The 20529-nt window shown below is 42.7% G+C and overlaps 1 protein-coding gene across 7 annotated transcripts in view; it reads left to right on the forward strand.

Annotated features, from left to right (window-relative positions):
• SCAPER (S-phase cyclin A associated protein in the ER) overlaps positions 1-20529 on the forward strand; it is a 420029-nt gene that overhangs the window by 312256 nt on the left and 87244 nt on the right. For all 7 annotated transcript variants that reach the window (XM_075006917.1, XM_075006920.1, XM_075006919.1 and 4 more), the window contains one exon: positions 18822-19051. In XM_075006917.1, the coding sequence (XP_074863018.1) occupies positions 18822-19051 (230 nt within the window). The remainder of the gene's footprint in view (positions 1-18821; positions 19052-20529) is intronic.

Genomic DNA, 20529 nt, shown 5'->3' on the forward strand with positions numbered 1-20529 from the left:
GAGGTGTACCCTCCATTTCCTTTCTACCCGCCAACTTAGTTCCCTTCCCTGTCTATCTTCGCAGATCCTTCTCACCAGAGTGTTCTCATGGAGGAGGTTCATGAGCTGTTGCATTTGGAGGCCATGGAAGAAGTTCCAGTCCAGTATTGGAACAGGGGTTCTGTTCCCAATATTTCTTAATCCCAAAGACCAAGGGAGACCTGTGATCCACCTTGGATCTGAGAGGTTTCAACATGTACCTGAAAAAGCTAAAGTTTTGCATGGTTTCCCTAACCTCAGTTATCCCCAGTCAGGATTTGGGAGATGTGTGTGCTGCCCAAAACCAGAAGGATGCATACTTCCACATGGCTATCTTCCCTGATCACAGAAGCTTCCTTCATGCCACTGTCACTTCACAGTCCTTCCCTTTGGCCTAGCCATGGTACCAAGTGTATAGCAGAAGTGTCAATCTATGTGAGACACCAGGGTGTCCAGATTTGCCCTTACCTTGATGACTGGTTTGTTAAGGTCAGTTCCATGTTCAAAACAGCATAGTGATGCTCCTGGGGACTCGCAGGTTCCTAGGGCTCCTAGTTAATGATAAAAAGCTCACATTAGTACCAGTCCTGAAGATAGAATTAATCAGAGTGGTGCCCAACTTGTCCTGTGTAAGTGTCTTTCTGCCCATAGATAGGTTCCAAGCCTGGACAAATCTCACAGGAGAGGTATCCAACTTACCCTTGACCATGACCAGGGTCTGCCTGCACTTACTGGCCCATATGGCAACATGTATCTACGTGGTTCACCATGCCAGCATCCTCATGCAGCTGCTCCTGCAGTGGCTGGCATCAGCTCTCAGGATCACTTGTACAAGGTGGTCACAATTCCCCCACAAGTGTTTACCACCGTGCGGTGGTGGACATTTCCAGATAACACCCTGGAGGGAGTCCTGTTTGATGTCCCCACACCCTCCTGCAAGCTAAGATCAAATGTCCCAGATCTTGGTTAGGGGGACGCACGTTGGTGATCTCCAGACCCAGGGGATGTGAATCCTGGACGAGGTGGAGCTCACGTAAATGTGAGAGTGGTTCATTTAGCCTGCAAGGTCTTCCTGCCCCATATGTTGGGGAAAGCAGTGAGAGTCCTCATGGACAATACAGCCTCCATGTTCCACATCAAAAGGTAGGGAAGAGCGTGCTCATTGGCCACATTGAATTAATACAGCTCTGAAACTTTATAATGCAGAAAAAATATGCTGGTTTAAGCTTCTTAAATGAAATAAGTACAGAAATAGTTCCTTTACCTTGTCAAATCTTATTTTTTAAAACTTTCCCTTCATTTTTAGTTGTTTACATTTAGCACAATACTGTTTTGTGTTTGCTTCCTTTTGTTTCTGCTGCTACCTGATTGTCCCCTTCTGGTTCCAATGATGTGTGTGGTTGAGCAGTCAGCTTGTAATTCTAGTGTTCATAACTCTGAGGTGCTACTGTACATACATTTTGTAAAATAAAAAGCATATATCTGTTTCTTAGTTAATATTCCAACGTTGGTTTTTCATTTGCTATGTTACGAATGCCTGTCCTTTTATGCTCTAAAATTAACCTGTATAAGGTATGACAGTTTGTTTTCTAACTGTATGCTTTCAGATAGATCAAAGAGAAGTTTCCAAAAGCTTTTGAAAATAGCAAGCTGAACAAAACAGCCCAGGCTTGTAAGCGATCTGATTTCACCTGAAGCTGACCTAGGTCCTTTTGTTAATTCATTTAGCTCTTTCCCCCTGGTTTACACACTACTTTGTAACCAGTTAGTTCAAATGCATATACATTAAAAATTAGTGCACAGTGTGTTCACATCATTATCATTTTTGTGGCCATAGGCATTAAGTTGATGACTGGAGCGCTGTCATCAAAGGGTATAAACTTTTCAGGAAGAACAGGCCAGGGAGAAAAGGAGGAGGAGTTGCACTGTATGCAAGAGAGCACTATGATTGCTTGGAACTCCAGTACATAGAGAGAATCTATGGGTCAAGCTTAGCGGTGTAGGCAGCACTGGAGATGTGGTGGTTGGTGTCTGCTACAGGCCGCCAAATCAGGATGATGAGGTAGATGAGGCTTTTTTTGGACAACTGAGAGAAGCTTCTGGATCGCGGGCTCTCATTGTTGTGGGGGACTTCAATTACCCTGACATCTGTTGGGAGACTAATACAACAGTACACAAGCAGTCCAGGAAATTTCTGGAGAATGTTGGGGATCACTTCTTGGTACAAGTGCTGAAGGACCCGACCAGAGGTTGTGCACAGCTCAACCTGCTGCTTCCAAACAGGGAGGAACTGATAGGGAAGGTAGAGGTGGGTGACAACCTGGGAAGCAGTGATCATGAGATGGTAGACTTCAGGATCCTAACCAAAGGAAGGAGAGAGAGCAACAAATTACACACCTCGGACTTCAGAAAAGCAGACTTTGACTCCTTCAGGAACCTGATGGGCAGGCTCCCCTGGGATGCTACCATGAAGGGAAAAGGAGTCCAGGAAAACTGGCAGTATTTTAAGGAAGCCCTATTGAAGGCGCAGAAAGAAACCATCCCGATGCACAGCAAGAGAAGTAAATATGGTAGGAGACCAGACTGGCTTAATGGGGAAATCCTTAGAAAAGTCATGCACAAAAAGGGAGCTTACAAAAAGTGGAAACTTGGACAGATGTCTAGGGCGGGATATAAATGTAGTTCGAGAATGTAGGGCAGTTATCAGGAAGGCGAAAGCACAATGGAATTGCAACTCGCGAGGAATGTGAAGGATAACAAGAAAAGTTTCTACAGTCATGTTAACAAGAAGAATGTGATCAGAGAGGGCGTGGGGCCCCTACTGGATGAGGGAGGTAACCCAGTGACAGATGATGTAGGGAAAGCTGAAGTACTTAATGCTTTCTTTGCCTCTGTCTTCACGACAAAGACAGCTTCTGGACTAATGCGATAAGTGATGCATTGTGGGATGAAGGTGGACAGCCTTTGGTGGGGAAAGAACAGGTTAGGAGCTATCTAAAAAAGCTAAACGTACATAAATCCATGGGCCAGACCTAATTCATCCGAGGGTTCTGAGGGAGTTGGCGTATGTTGTTGATGAGCCCTTGGCCGTTATCTTTGAAAAGTCGTGGAGATTGGGAGAGATCCCGGATGATTGAAAAAGGCAAATGTAGTGCCCATCTTTAAAAAACGGAAGAAGGATGATCCAGGGAACTATAGGCCAGTCAGTCTTACATCAGTCCCTGGAAAAATCATGGAGGGGCTCCTCAAGGAAGTCATTTTGAGGCATCTGGAGGAGAGGAAAGTGATCAGGAATACTCAGCATGGATTCATGAAGGGCAAGTCATGCCTGACCAATCTTATTAGTTTCTACGATGAGATAACTGGCTCTGTGGATAGGGGAATATCAATGGATGTGATTTATCTTGACTTTAGCAAAGTTTTTGATACGGTCTCCCACAATATTCTTGTCAGCAAGTTAAAGGAATGTGGATTGGATAAATGGACGGTAAGATGGATAGAAAGCTGACTAGAAGGTCAGGCCCAGCGGGTAGCGATCAACAGCTCAATGTCGGGATGGCGGTCAGTTTCTAGTGGAGTGCCCCGAGGTTCGGTTCTGGGTCCTGTTCTGTTCAACATATTTATCAATGACCTGGATGAGAGGTTGGATTGCACCCTCAGCAAGTTTGAGGATGACACTAAGCTAGCGGGAGAGGTAGATACACTGGAGGGTAAAGACAGGGTCCAGAGTGACTGAGACAAATTGGAAGACCGGGCTGCGAGAAATCTGATGAGGTTCAATAAGGACAAGTTCAGAGTCCTGCTCTTGGGCCAGAAGAATCCCAAGCATTGTTGCAGGCTGGGGTCCGACTGGCTCGGTAGTAGTTCTGCAGAAAAAGACCTGGGTGTTGTGGTGGATGGGAAGATGGACATGAGTCAACAGTGTGCTGTTGGAGCCAAGAAAGCTAATGGCATATTAGGTTGCATCAAGAGGAGCAGTGCCAGTAGATCCAAAGAAGTTATTATTCCTCTTTATTCGGCTTTGGTGAGGCTACATCTGGAGTACTGTGTCCAGTCCTGGGCCCCCAATTATAGGAAGGATTTGGATACACTGGAGAGGGTCCAGCGGAGGGCGACCAAAATAATTAGGGGGCTGGAGCATATGACTTACGAAGAAAGGTTGAGGGAATTGGGACTGTTCAGTCTGCAGAAGAGAAGACTGAGCGGGGACTTGATAACAACCTTCAACTTACTGAAGGGAGGTTGCAAAGAGGCTGGAGAGAGGCTGTTCATAGTGGTCATGGATGGCAGAATACAGAACAATGGTCTCAAGTTGCTGTTGGGAAGGTCCAGGTTGAACATTAGGAAAATCTTTTTCACTAGGAGGGTGGTGAAGCAGTGGAATGGTCTACCCAGGGAAGTAGTGAAGTCTCCATCCCTGGAGGTGTTTAAGTCTCGCCTTGACAAAGCCCTGACTGGGCTGATCTGATGGGTTTGGTCCTGCTTAGAGCAGGGGGCTGATCTCAATGACTTTTTTAGGTCTCTTCCAGCTCTATTGTTCTATGATTCTATGATTCTTTTTTCCTTCTGTTTCAATGGACATACCAAATACCAGAGATTTACAGATGACTCACAAGAAAGACAATTACTGCTGATCATTTTATTTATTCATATGCATTGATACTAGCTTAGCCCATGTTTTTCCAGTTACATTATTGCTCCACACGTCATTAAACAGTATCTGTGAGATTCTTTTTAAGATTAATTTATAAAGGCATAATCAGATTTTTTGGTTAGTAATCATGTAATGCTTGTGTAAACATGCATGATTCCTCTTCAAGTGATTGCTCATGTCCATTCCACATTAAGTGTGTGTGTTCCCTAGATACTCACTTTTGGGCATTTATGGGAGCTGGAAAGGGGAAGAGCTTACAGGAACTACATGGAGGAAAACTGAAGGTGCTAGGAAGAGCAATCAGGTAGATAATTTGCAAAACAATGTAAGGCCACAAGCAAGTTTCGGAGGGGACCCCCAAGGATAGCTGGAATTAGACTCCCTAGGGCCCAGAGCAGAAAGCTTAAGCCAGCCCCAGATGTGAGCTCCAGCACCTGAGGCTGAAGTCAAAAGCTGTGTCTACACGTGCATGCTACTTCGAAGTAGCGGCACTAACTTCGAAATAGCGCCCGTCGCGGCTACACGCGTCGGGCGCTATTTCGAAGTTAACTTCGACGTTGGGCAGCGAGACGTCGAAGTCGCTAACCTCATGAGGGGATCGGAATAGTGCCCTACTTCGACGTTCAACGTCGAAGTAGGGACCGTGTAGACGATCTGCGTCCCGCAACGTCGAAATTGCTGGGTCCTCCATGGCGGCCATCAGCTGGGGGGTTGAGAGATGCTCTCTCTCCAGCCACTGCGGGGCTCTATGGTCACCGTGGGCAGCAGCCCTTAGCCCAGGGCTTCTGGCTGCTGCTGCGGCAGCTGGGGATCCATGCTGCAGGCACAGGGTCTGCAACCAGTTGTCAGCTCTGTGTATCTTGTGTTGTTTAGTGCAACTGTGTCTGGGAGGGGCCCTTTAAGGGAGCGGCTTGCTGTTGAGTCCGCCCTGTGACCTTGTCTGCAGCTGTGCCTGGCACCCTTATTTCGATGTGTGCTACTTTGGCGTGTAGACGTACCCTCGCAGCGCCTATTTCGATGTGGTGCCGCGCAACGTCGAAGTTGAACGTCGACATTGCCAGCCCTGGAGGACGTGTAGACGTTATTCATTGAAATAGCCTATTTTGATGTTTCTACATCGAAATAAGCTATTTCGATGTTGGCTTCACGTGTAGACGTAGCCAAAGCCTGAGCAGCTTAGCTTCACAGTGCTTCTTGTGACATGGGTCCCGAGGAAGTTACCTTACTTGCTTCCAAAACCTTTAATGCCTCCCCTAGCCTTTATATAGAGAAAAAGAGTTGTTGTGTCACAGGTGGGCTGGGGAGTTATTTTTAGCATCTCAGAAAAAAAAAGTTTGCAAACTCCTGACCTAAGGCAAATGCAGAGCCACTGAACAAGGTAAATAAAGCAGCTACAGAGCATTTCATCTCCAAAGAATTGTTCAAGTTCATGTTCAACACTGCCTCCTTTCTGACTTCACCTTCAGTTAGATGGTTGAAGATCCCCACCAAAGAGAAACAGACATAGGATACTTATGTCACTTAATTAGGATATAAGGCCATCCTGATTAAGCAGATTGGAATGTAATAGAAGGCATGCTTCAGTGTTGGAATGTAAAAAGCATCTGGCACCAATAACATCTTTTATTTCTTTGCAATCCTGCAACTAAAAAGTGTTCTGAATCCATTTTTGTATTCCATTGTGCATGTTGTGAATTGGTTTGCTTTTGAGAGGAGACCTTCTATGTCCCATTTCTGCCTAGAATGAAAGCTTAACCCCTTTTGAAAAGTGGGTTTAATGGTAAAACTACTGAGACAGCATATCCTGCTGTCAGCTGTATGGCACTGTCTTAATAGTTGGTTAAATTGGTAGCCCTTGCCGTCCTTTGGAGAGGGAGTTTTTGTTTCTTCCAAAGGTTGAAGGATTGGAAATGCCAGAAGTTAAAGTTCTCTGTTTACTCTTTGGCCAGGTACAGCTAGCTGTAAAGCAAACTTCCTCCACACCCACCCTGATACTGACCTGAGCCCTGACCTGCACAGACCACCCACCTTAGGAGCGAGTGTTAGCTCAAATTTCATAGTTTAATTGTTCAGTTCATATCAGGAGCCACTATTATTTACTTCGAATACTATTAAAGACTACACATTTTCTAAAATGTTTCTGTTCAGGCAAGCCCAGTGGTTTTATGTCTGCAGAAAGCACAGCAACACATCTGATTGGACAGTATAAAGACAACTGACTTAGTGAGCAGAGATAACATCACAAGGTGTGCAACACCCCTTAATACAGAAACCCTGAGGGCAAGTTGCTCAGAAACCACTTGTATGACTAAATCCAGTCACCGTGTTTAGATAATCTTGTGAATACTTAGAATAGGTCTGTTTTGGGAATCTGTGGGCTTCTGACTTTTGTAAGAGTGATTAAAAACTGCAGATTGTCAGGGACAGATCTTTGTCTGATGTAAATGGAGAGTCGGTAGAGCTATAACATTTTACATCAGATGAGGATCTGCACCTCAGGCTCTAAAAAGCTTTACTTCCAGTTGAAATCTTATGAATGAATCTGGACCATAACAGAAAGAAATTAAAGTCTGAAATATAACACTGAACATTTTTCATTCGGGAACTGTTCTGGGTGGTCTGTTGAGCAGACATTTGTTTTAAATCTTTGCCTTTGTGTGTATACTTCATACCCTTTTTATACAACAAAGTAAATTGCATTGAAATAAATATAAAACATAGTCTTCAAGAGAATATTTAAAATAATGTGAAGTTTCATCTCATTGATTAGTTATGGAGTTTTTTCTAGCTCCATCAATACTGCAGACATTGCAAAGCAGAGAATGCCCTACCCAGCCTAAAACTACAGTTCCTCAAACTGACAAAATCTGGACATGAGGCCCAGAATTAGTCCTTTGTAAACCCAGGCTTCTGTTTCTCTGCTCCCTTGTATTGTTATGTAGGAGCAACTAGCAATATTAAGGGCAAGCTAAACATGGACAAGCCATCCCAATTCCTAAATGACTGTTCATATAAAGAATTACATCTACTTCTTAACTCAACTTGTAGACAAGCTCTCATTGGAGGAAATTTAAGACATCATCTCTATCAGAAATAATTCTACAGGCAACAGAAGCAACTCAAAAGAATGCTTATGCTTTCATTCAAAAGAATGCTTATGTTCCAAAATATCTGTTAGTCTAAAAGGTGCCACAAGACTTCTTGTTGTTCTCAGAAGAAATGTTAGTATTTGAGGTGTGTCTGTGAACGTTTTACATGTGCTTCCTTTTGACATCTCATGCTTATGCTTGGTGAGTGCTTATTACATTTTCTAAATGTTACATTAATCATAGAGTCATAAGGTTGGAAGAGATCTCAGCAGCTCATCAAATCCAACCTGCTGCTGAAAGCAGAACCAATCCCAACTAAATCATCTGAGCCAGGGCTTTTTCAGGCTGTGACGAGGACCTCTAGGAAAAGAGATTCTACCATTTCTCTAAGTAATGCATTCCAGAGTTTCACCACTCTCCTAGGCTACGTCTGCACGTGAAGCCTACATCGAAGTAGCTTATTTCGATGTAGCGACATCGAAATAGGCTATTTCGATGAATAACGTCTACACATCCTCCAGGGCTGGCAACGTCGACGTTGCGCAGCACCGCATCGAAATAGGCGCTGCGAGGGAATGTCTACACGCCAAAGTAGCACACATCGAAATAAGGGTGCCAGGCACAGCTGCAGACAGGGTCACAGGGCGGACTCAACAGCAAGCCGCTCCCTTAAAGGGCCCCTCCCAGACACAGTTGCACTAAACAACACAAGGTCCACAGAGCCGACAACTGGTTGCAGACCCTGTGCATGCAGCATGGATCCCCAGCTGCAGCAGCAGCAGCCAGAAGCCCTGGGCTAAGGGCTGCTGCCCACGGTGACCATAGAGCCCCGCAGGGGCTGGAGAGAGAGCGTCTCTCAACCCCTCAGCTGATGGCCACCATGGCGGACCCCGCTATTTCGATGTTGCGGGACGCAGATCGGCTACACGTGCCCTACTTCGACGTTCAACTTCAAAGTAGGGCGGTATTCCCATCCCCTCATGGGGTTAGCGGCTTCGACGTCTCGCCGCCTAACGTCGATGTTAACATCGAAATAGCGCCCAACACGTGTAGCCATGACGGGCGCTATTTCGAAGTTAGTGCCGCTACTTCGAAGTAGCGTGCACGTGTAGACACGGCTCTAGTGAAATAGTTTTTCCGAATAACCAACCTGTACCTTCCGCACTGAAACTTGAGACCATTGCTCCTTGTTCTGTAGTCTGTCACAACTGAGAACAGCCTCACACCATTCTCCTGGAACTCCACATAGTTGAAGGCTGCTATCAAATCCCCCCTCACTTGTCTCTTCTGTAGACTAAAAAGGCCCAAATCCTTCAGCCTCTCCTCATAAGGCATGTGCTCCAGCCCCCATATAATTTCTGTCACTCTCTGCTGGGCTCTCCAGTTCATCACAACCTTTATTTAATGGTGGGCCCAGAATTAGATACATTACTCCAGATTTATCCTCATGAGTGTCAAATAAGGGAGAATAATCATTTCCTTAGGTCTGCTGGCAGAGCTCCTACTAATGTACCCTAGTATGTCATTAGCCTTCTTGGCTACAAAGGCACACTCTTGGCTCATATCCAGCTTCTCATACACTGTAATTCCCAGATCCTTTTCTACAGAACTGCTGCTTAACCAGTCGTTTCCCAACCTATAGCAGTGATTGCGATTTCTCCATTCTAATGGCAGGACTCTGCATTTGTCTTTGTTGAACCTTGTTGATTTCTTTTGGCTCAATCCTCCAGTTTCTCTAGGTCTCCCTGTAGCATATCCCTACCCTCCAATGTGTCAACTTCTCCTCTTAATTTAGTGTCATCCACAAAATTGCTGAGGATGCAATCCATCCACTCATCCTGGTCAGTAATAAAGATGTTGAACAAAAATGGCCACAGAACCAACACTTGGAGTACTCCACTTGATAGCTGCAGCCAACCAGACATAGAGCTGTTGATCACTACTCACTGAGCCCAATGTTCTAGCCAGCTTTCTATCCACCTTACAGTTGCTTTATTCAATCCATACTTGTTTAACTTGCTGGCAAAGATACTGTGGGAAACCATACCAAAAGCTTTGCAAAAATCAATCGATATTATTTCCACTGCCTTCCCCATTTCCACAGAGCCAGTTACCTCATCATAGAAGGCAGTCAGGTGCGTCAGAAATGACTTGCCCTTGGTGAATCCATGTTGACTACTCTTGAGCACTTTCATCTAAGTGCTTCAACGTGGATTCTTTGAGAGTCCCCTCCATGATTTTTCCAGGAACTAAGATAAGGCAGACAAGTTTGTATTTCACCAGTTTCTTCTTCCTTTGTTTAAAGATGGGCCTACAAATTGCCTTTTGCTAGTCATCTGGAACGTCCCCTGATCACCAAGAGTTTTCACAGGTAATGGCTAATGGTTCTGCAATCACATCAGCCAACTCACTCAGCACCCTCAGATGCATTTGATCCAGCCCTATGGGTTTTGTATATGTACAGATTTTCTAAATAGCTCTTAAGCTGTTCTTTGTCCACTGAGGGCTTCCCACAACCTCCACATACTATGCAGCCTAGTGCAGCACTCTAGGAGCTGACCTTGTCTGTGAAGACAGAGGCCAAAAAAAAAAAGTACTGAGTACTTTTTCCATGTCATTTATCATTAGGTTACTTCCCTAATTCAGTAAATGTTCCACACTTCCACTGATCAGTCTTCTATTGCTAAAATGCCTGTAGAAACCTTTCTTTTCCCCTTTCACAACCCTAGATAGCTGCAACTCCAGTTGCACTTTGGCCTTCGTCATTACACCCTGCATACTCAAGCAACATATTTATACTCTTTCCAAGTCATCTGTCCAAGTTTCCCCTCCCTGTAAGCTTCCTTTTTGTGTTAAGTGCATCAGAGATTTCTCTGTCACACCAGGCTGATTGCCTACCATATTTGCCTTTTTTTTTTTTTTTAACTGAACATTGGGGTGTGCGGTCTTGTGTCTTTAGCAAGGTTTCTTTAAAATATAGCCAACAATCCTGGGCTCCTTTCCCCCTAATGTTAGCGTCCCAGGTGACCTTGCTCATCAGTTTCCGGAGAGATTCAAAGTCTGCCTTTCTGAATTCCAGCATCTGTATTTTGCTGCTCTTCTTTCTTCCTTTGGTCAGGATACTGAACCCAACAATCACTGCTTCCCAGATTGCCACCCACATCTGCTTCCTCTATCAATTCCTTTCTTTTTGCAGTAACACAGAGGGAGGTGTATTAGTCTGTATCTTAACAACACGAAACAGCAGTCATGTAGCACTTGTGCTACATGTCTGCTTTTTTCTCTTTATAAGCGGCAGTCTCTTTATAAGCAGCTGGCCCTTGATTGATTCCTTCAGCACTTGCACCAGGAAGTTGTCCCTACTATTCTCCAAAAGCTTTCTGGATTGTCTGAGTCTCCCAGCAGATTTGAGGGTGACTGAAGTTCCATGTGAGAACCAAGCGATGTTCCCTCTAAGCTGAGTGCTTGGGCAGCTGCCCAGAAGAGATTCAGATGCTGCCCAGCTGATTAGGAGAGCACTCAGGGCCACCCAAAGTGGGCAGCAGGCGTTTCTAATGATGATGCACAGCTGCACATGCCTTGGTGCGTGTAATAAAATTTGTTTCACCCATGGATGGAAAAAATTAGAGGGAACACTGTAACTAGGGTCTCTGATCTGGAAGCTTCGCTAAGTTGTCTAAAAGAAGCCTCATCAACCTTGTCCACCTAATCTGGTGGTCTATAGCAGACCCACCACTATGACATTACCTTTGTTGCTCTCACCTCTAAACTTAACCCAGAGACTCTCAATGGCTTTTCTCCCGTTTCGTACTAGAGCTCTGAGCAATCATACTGCTCTCTTACATACCAGCTGCACCACCTTTTCTTCCATGCCTGTCCTTCCTGAACAATTTATACCCTTCTATGACAGTGCTCCAATCTTATGAGGCATCCCACCAAGTCTCTATTATTCTAATCACACACAGTTCCTTGACTGTGCCAGGATTTCCAATTCTTCCTGCTTGTTTCCCAGGTTTCTTGCATTTGTGTGCAGATATCTAAGATAACTAGCTGATTGCCCTACTTTGTAGTATGGCTCCGGGGTCTTCCTCTGCGGCAGCTTTCTTCTTTTATTTCTTCCCAGTATCCCACTTCCCAGCTTACCTCAGGGCTTAGTTCACCATCCCCCAATTAACCTAGTTTAAAACCCTTCTCCCTAGGTTTGCAAGCGTGCCGGTAAAGGTGCTCTTCTCTCTCATGGTTAAGTGGATGCCATCTCTTATTACCAATCCTTGTACCTGGAACATTATCCCATGTTCAAAGAATCAGAAGCCCACTCTCTGACACCGCCTGTGCAACCATGCATTTGCTTCCAAAATTTGACAGTCCCTACCTGAGCCTTTTCCTTTCTCAAGCAGAATGGATGTAAACACAACTTCAGCCTCAGATCCTTCTACCCAGTGCCACGTAATCTGCAGTGACCTGCTCAAGGTCATTCTTGGCAGTGTCATTGGTGCCCACATGGAGAAGTAGGTCCAAGGGCTTGATCACTTTCAAAAGACTCTCATTAACATTTTTAGCATACAATGGATTGCATATAGAAGTAAATTCTTGATTTGAAGTTCCAAATGATGAAAATCGCTATATGATGCTGGGAGAGAAACACAGCCAAATTCAAACAGAAGGGTCTGCTCCGACACTACTTGCATTGATTAGATTTTTTTTGTTTTGTTTGTTTTGGGTCAGGTTTGTTTGTTTGTTGTTTTAATTCTATGGGAGTAAGAAAGACTGGGCACAAGAAGTTGCACTTGAAAGTAGAAACTCTTACATATTTCTTCTGTAGGACATGTACAAAAGAGTCAAACTATCTGTTGTGGGTTTGTTGCAGAAGTGTTGAAGTACAACTATGCTAGTGTTATGAATCACTGAGAAACAGAATCCTAGCTGCATTCAATGCATGTTAAGTGCTGTGCTGGATCAGGGCCAGTGTGCTCAGCACCTTGCTGGATTAAGTTCTAAATGGAGGGCACAGCTGAAGAAGCTATGCCAGCAAGGGATTTCCCTAGCACACGGGAAATTCTCATTTGAACAGGTAAGCTGACTTCAAGCTGACAGAACAGTTCAAGTGGATTGCGTCAGTGCTGAGAATCTGACCCTAGGAGTTTTACTTTGTATGTACTGATTAAAAAACAAATAAAGAATTCAGCGTTTGGTGTACTGTGAGCAATAATGCTGTTTCAAAATAAAAACTGTTGAAACACCACTACGCCATTGGATAAGTCAATCAAAGGTTACTTCTTTCCTTTTTCTTTTGTTTCTATCATCAATCTCTTGAAAATCCTTTGTGCCAGTTACTAGACTAATCCTGTTAAAATATACAGTTAGGGTTGTCTACATGTCATTTAAACATTTAAAAACATCAAAAGACTATTTGAAAAGTAAAAATGAAATATTTAAAAGTTTACAGAATCTGAGTGTGATGCACATCATTAACTCTGCACTTGCATGTCCACACATAAATAACATAAAATTAGAATCTGAAACCCATAAAATAAACCTCCCATAATTTTACTATTTAAAACATAAATTATCCACATCCACATTATATATGCAATTATCAGCAAGCAACCTTAATACATCAACTCCTTTGATGTCCATACACCATTTTTAAATTATAAAAATCAACCAAGTCTTGGAATTATTACTGATATAATTATTGTAGACGACATCAGTGAAAATAGATCTTGTTTAAAATAATTAGAAATAGCACATTAATATAAAATCTTTGACTTGTGTAACTAAGAGACATGCATTTAGAAAATATGATAATGTAGATGTATAACTCTGTAAGAAAACAAAAGACACCATCTGGCTTTAGTGCTGTTCATTATAGCAAATGGAAGGCTTCCAATATAAATTATTAGTAGTAAATAACCATTTAAGAAAAACCTGCACCTAATTGTATATCAATTGCATGAACAATGGAAATACATAGTTTTAAACCCTGATTTCATATTGCAGGGTTTTCATATTTAAACTTATACACATTTTAAAAAGTAATCCACCGTTTCCATAAAGAAATTATTTATTTATTTTAGTAGAGAATCAAAACCAGTAGAAATGAATTATTTTAGTCAGTCTATATTGTTGGAGCAGCACAGTATTAGTTTTTTTAATCAGACTTGTGTTAGCAGGTGAAGACTTCTCATTGGCTGACTTGGCACAGCACCGGGAACAAGACTATTACAATGAGTTTTAAGTACCAACACAAGGCTCAGAGCTAATGAATAATAAAGAAATGTGCATGTTGTTCTTTGTCACTAAGTGTTACCAAATCTCCCCTGGTACCTGTACAGAGCTAAACTAAGGAAGCAGCAGCATTTTATGAATGCACTAGCATATATTTATCCTCCATGATTTCAAAACTGAATGAAAGAAAACTTCAGACAGTATCGATCAATAATTATAGGGAAGGAAAAAGATTAAGATCTCTGTTATTAAAATTTTTCTACAAAACCACAGCACTGTGCAGATGTCAGTACCATTAAAAACAGTGAGCCCTGCTAGGAACCATGTTCCTTGATGTATGTACCTAGAGTGACAAGATTCTGTCTGTAAAGCTGACACATCATTCCTATTCCCTTCACTTCCCACCCCCCATTCCCAAATCCTGTAACCTCCAATGCTCATAATGGGGCAATCTTCAACTGGTGTCAACTGTCCTAGCCTCGTTGACTTTAGTGAAGGTCTCACAGTCTACACCAACTGAGAAGTTACTCCCAGTTTTGTATTTATATTTGTTATAGCCATCATATCCAGGTATTGCCACTATCTTTAAAGTAAGATACGTCCAAATGCTGATATACTCCCGGAATCCAGCAAAAATAAGCTTTCACAGCCTTCATTCAGGAAACGCTACTACATTCTAAGCAGCACCACATGTTATGTTTCTGACATGACATCATGATTGTTGACTTCTGTTACAATCAACAGAAGGTGTTCTGTATTGAGGAATTCAGGCCTCATCCAGGTGGTCTAGCAGATGAAGTATTTAATTTGCCCTTCACCAAGACAAAGACAATACTTTGGCTGAAATGGAGGAGAGAAATTTCTAGGTTTGGTTGAACTGATTTATAAACCCCAGGTGGAGCCACCATGCTCTCAGTTGCCTCAAAGCATCTACAAAATCATCTCCTGCTAGTTGGTCTTTTGCCATGCATAATTTAAGGTTCAACCAGAGAGAGCATGGAACTAGTTGCCATTGTTCATTCTAGTCAATATTAGCTCAACATTAGCGAGTAGCTGATGGGATTGTGGGAGGAAGTACCTTCTCTGGGTAGATGGGGTATAGAGGACGAGTGACCCTGTGGTCTGGCCCTAGAGTCTTTAAGGCTGTTGCGTCTCTTGTTGGTTTTCTCCAAAAAGAGAGTATTTCCCTCAAAGGTGTGGTCTTGGATAGTCCGTTGGCCTTCATAGAGGAGAGCTCTCCATGCAAAACCAAGTGTCAGAGAAGGCATTCTGCCCTAAGTCCTAGCAGTGTTTCTCTCAACAGAGTTAACAGCATGGCTTCAAGAGGAGAAACCACAATAGCAAGAGAAGGCGTGGATGGCTTATCATAGCTGAGCTTGGACTCATCCAACCTTACCTTCTTCTTCCAACTATCCCCTTTCTACAACGGAAGGTCCTATATCACTTCAGATGACTGGGTACTCCACATGGTAGAGAGGGAATACCCCATCTAGTTCTGTACCTTCCCACCCTCCCTCACCCCTTCCTCATCCCTCTTCAGTGACCCTTCTCATGTAAAACTCCTTATCCAGGAAGTGCAGTCACTCCTATATCTGTGGGCAGTGTAGGAGGTTCCTCAGGAACACAGAGGCAGTGAGGTTTATTCCCACTATTTCCTATTGCCAAGTGCCACAGGTGGTCTTAGACCCATTCTGTAACTTCAAGAATGCAACAAATTCGTACAGAAATGCAAGTTCCACATGGTTTCCTTGGCTTCTATCATCCCCTTTCTGGATGCGGCAGACTGGCATGCTGCCCTCAACTTGAAGGATACATATTTCCACACAGCTATCACTTGGCCCCACAGGAAGTATCTCGGGTTTGTGGTGACTGGTACTCCCTACCAGTTCACAATCCTGCCATGCAGCCTGTCAGCAGCATCTCATTTCTTCACCAAGTGCAAGGCAGATGTTGCTATGTTCCTGCACAGGCACCAGGTGTAAGTGTTCCCGTACCTTGGTGACTGGCTGATCAAGACTCATTCCAGGCTGCAACAGCAAGCTCAACTCGGATTCATCAGAGCCACATTTGACAATCTCGGTCTCATTATAAAGAAGTAAAATCCACTTGTTCCCTGTTCAGAGGATAGAGTTTATAGGGGCACTTCTGGACTCAATCCAAGCAAGGGGTTCAAGGTCCTGATTAATCTCATTCAAGGTCTCAGGCAATTGCCTACTGCTACGGTGAGGAGTTGTCTGAAACTTCTGGGCCTCATGTCTGTATGTACTTACATTATGTAGCATGCCAGGCTCAAGCTCATGATACTTCAGTCATGATTGGCATCAGTCTATTGTCCAGCCCAGTATGGTTTGTACAGGTTATAACTCTTCCTTACCCAGTACTCAAGTCCTTTCTCTGGTGGTTAAGCCTGCAGGAAGTCTCCTCAGGGGTTTACTTCATTGATCTGCAACCACCACTGCCTCTAATGATGGATGCATCAGACTTGAGATGGGGAGCTCCTGAGGGGAACCTCAGGACTCAAGGTCTCTGGTCTGAGACCAACCTTGCTCTTCACATCAGCACAAGAGAGCTGAGGGCAGTGCACCTGGCAGGACATAATGTATCAGTGATGGTGAACAATACAACAGCAATATTCTATATCAACAAATGGGAGGGACATGTTCCCCTTGCTTGTGTTAAGAAGCGCTCCTTCTATGGGGCTTCTGGGTAAAACGTTTAATTATTTTGCAAGCTTCTGACCTCCCAGGGGTGTAGAATGGGTTGGTGGACTAGCTCAGCATGTTATTTCATGGCCACAAGTAGTCCCTGAACCCAGATGTCATGAATTTGATCTTCCAAAGGTGAGGCTCTCCACAAATAGACCTGGTCACCATGTGACACACAGTGGAAGTGCCAGCAGTTCTGCTTCTTCCAGAACCACAGCCCAGACTCCAGCATTTCCATGTGAGCCAGTTTTCCTCCCAATTTTTTTATCCCAAGCCACGTGCTAGTGCTCAGAAGCAGAGATTCCACTTCCTCAACATGCGTAGGGCACTGGCTTTTTACATTGACAAAACAAAGCCATTCAGGAAGTCACTATAGCTGTTCATGGAGGCAGCTGATAGAATGAAAGGCCAGCCCATATCGTCTCAACACACCTCGTCATGGATAGTATCATGGATGCGGGAATGCTGCAGCCTGACAGGAGTGCTTCCACCTTCGCTCACTGCAGACTCCAGCAGTTCTCAGGCCTCTTCCACAGAGTTCCTGGCTCAGATTCCTACTCAGGAGACCTGTAGAGAAGGGAACTGACCCTCTCTACATACTTTTGTCAAACTCTATGCAATCCCACATCAAGCTAGGGATGATGCAGCATTTGGATGAGCAGTGCACCAATCAGTGGAAAATTCTGGCCCACTTCCTGAACATGGGCTTGTGAGTCACCTTCTTGGAATGCACATGAACAAACACTTAAAGAATTATGAACAGTTTCTTGCCTCATGACGGATGTTCTTTGAGGTTGTTGTTCATGTCCATTCCAGTACCTACCACCCTTCCCCTTTATCTGAAAGGCTGACAAGAAGGAACTGAAGAGGGGGTGGGTCAAAAGGGTTCTCTTTTGGCTGCCATGAGGGTGACACTTAGGAGAGGCGCCCAGGCCAACCTGACAGGGAGCTTGTAGAGTGGATGTGAAACGCATCTCAAAGAACAACAGTTACAAGAAGTTGAGTAACTGTTTTTTCTGTTACAACAAGAAGTCCTCTGGTACCTTATAGATGAACAGATATTTTGGAGGATAAGTTTTCATGGGCAAAGACCCACTTCATCTATATCTGTTCTTCTATAAGGTGCCACAGGACTTCTTGTTGTTTTTGAAGATACAGACTAACTCAGCTACCTCTCGTTGCTCCCAGAGAAAAATTCATTGGAAATTTGCCTTGATATATGGGTCATTCACATGGATTAAGTGTGCTATGTTTTCTGTCAAAAGGCTCAATTGTATGTACCATATCAAGAGACTTAAGTCATTCTCTACCAGCCATCCCCTTTTGATTTTATCAAGTGTACACTCCTCACTATTGCTGGAGCATTTTTTATGGGCAAAGAGAGATGGATGGCATTCTCACTGCAGAACATCGATATTTTTGCAAAATCAAGCAGGCGGATCGTCAGGGAAGCAATAGAGCCCTATGTCCTATGTCATTGCAAGCTTCCGAGAGCCTGAGAAGCAAATGATCAGAGCCAAAAATTTGATTTGGGTCTTTCACGTGATAAAAGAAGATATTAATCAAGAAGTCAGTGAGTCAGCCAATTAGTTTGTTTACTTTCTAATTTATTAGCTAAATTGAAAATATTTTTGTTTTTGAAAGTAAATCATCAGAAGACCTTGTCTATACATATTAATTAATAATGATATCTTCATAGGGTTAGTTAAGTACTCCTTTTCTATAATGTTTCTCATTAGGTTTATATACATAGAACACTGTTGAGGAATTCCTTCATTTTTATCCATTAGAACCCATTGTGCACATATGTTTTGCATGCATTGTAATTGTGAGAGGTTTTAAATGGTGTTCACCGGAGATGGAAGATGGAGAGAGATAATCTTGTACCAATATGCTCAATAAAGATTTGCAGTATTGTAGTTCAATGTTTATCAATAATGCTGGAATACTTGTTTCCTGAGTTGTTATTTATGGTTCTAATGCATGTTTGTGCGTACCAGCAGGCTTTTATGATTGTTTCATTGCATGCATTAATTAAATATATATTCTTAGGAGAACAACAGTAACCTCTTTAGTTTAATTTTGCATATTTTTATTAACATATGTTTATTGTATCTCATGATACAGGTTTATGTTCCAGATGAATATAATCCAATACTAGGAAGAAGTGCAAATAAGCAAGTATTTGAAGGGTTAGCAACTGGACTTCTCAAAATCATTGCTGTGGTCTTTGGGTGTCTGATCTCGAGTCTGATAGATGTAAACAATCAGTCTACTGTGCCTAAAATAATACAGGAAGTGAAAAATAAACCCTCAAAAGTTGAAGCCTTTAACAGCAGGGTTCAGGACCTGATCAGGTAAACACTGATGAAATATTTTAAACTTGTTTTGTGTGCTTAAATAAAAGGAAATTTTAAAAAAAAACTAGCAATAGTAACAAACCTAACTCAATAAGACCTACGTATGGTTTGGAATACAACTCAAAGGCTCTATGTTATAGTTCAGAAGACTACCTAAAAGCTATTTAAGTAAAAATGGTCTTTCAGAAATCAATGGGACAGATTCGGCCCTCAAATATGCATGTACACTGAAGTCCATGGAGATTTGTGTATTTATCTATGTGAAAAATTTGGCCCTGTGATTGTCCCATTTTTCTTTTGTGAGATGGAAAAATTTTCGAACTCTCTCCCCTACTGCAAAGTACCTCCTTACTGACACAGAAGACAGTAAAATGTACTACAGTAGTATTATTGTCAATAAACGTAGTCAGAATGAAGGTAACTAATGTACAGAAAGTCAGAACAACTTTTCATGGAGACTATAAAACATATGTGGAAGTACACTTTGCATATTTGAACAGGACCCAATGATTAGTGTGATACTGAGGTAAAATCTGGACAGGAGGAACATCAAAGAGAACAAAAACCCAGTTAGGCTAGTTCCTTTTTTTAGTCACAAATTGCCACAGTTATGAAGGTATGTTATACTAAATGAGTCTCTCAGTGATATCTTCTCTGAAATGTCTTAACTTTTTCTTCATTTCTTTTTTATAAGCATGAAGGCTTAAAGTACCTCTCAGTATCAGACGTCTAGTTTGTTTAATTGTGTTGCATTAGCATCGCCCAAATTCTGCCTTTCATGCCTGCGTGTTTCTTTTATATCAGTGGGGTCCTTGTATTATTTGGCTCATTGATTCTTCTTTCTGTCCTTTTTTCTCAAAAAAAAAAAAATTGACCAAAATTTGTACCTATAGCAAATCTGCATATGAAGCTTCACATTATTTTTATATAATATTTGTTGAATCTCAACAACGTGCAGCACAGTATACAAACTACAATATTAAGACAGTCCTTGGCTGTTAAGAGTTTCTGCAGATAAGACTTAGAGTTTGTGTTGCTTTTGCTTTTTAATATATATGTTAAATATATATATTGTGTGATTTGCCTTTCTTTATGTGGCAAAAGCAATGTATTCTTATATTTATCTCTATTAATACTGAATATACAACCAGTACTTGTGCAACATAGTGTTCTTCCTTTTTGTTCTTTCTCTTGTTTTTTCATATTTATCTACATTTAGTGTTGGAAGTTCCTTATCCATCCACATGCAATCTGTGTTATTCTGAACTATGCTGCCCTTCTTCTTTCTATTGAGTCACACATTCTTATTTCGTATTACACTCATCCCTCGTTAAACAAGTACTTTATTTGCAAGTACTCGCTTAAATGAGTGACACATATATTTGCCTTTTGTTCACTGGACGAGTGAACTTCTCCCACTAATACGACCCTTACTCCATCCCTGTGGCTCCAACCCACCACAGCCTGATCCCACC

The sequence above is a fragment of the Carettochelys insculpta genome, chromosome 12 (genome assembly GCF_033958435.1).
Source record: "Carettochelys insculpta isolate YL-2023 chromosome 12, ASM3395843v1, whole genome shotgun sequence".
NCBI lineage: Eukaryota > Metazoa > Chordata > Testudines > Carettochelyidae > Carettochelys > Carettochelys insculpta.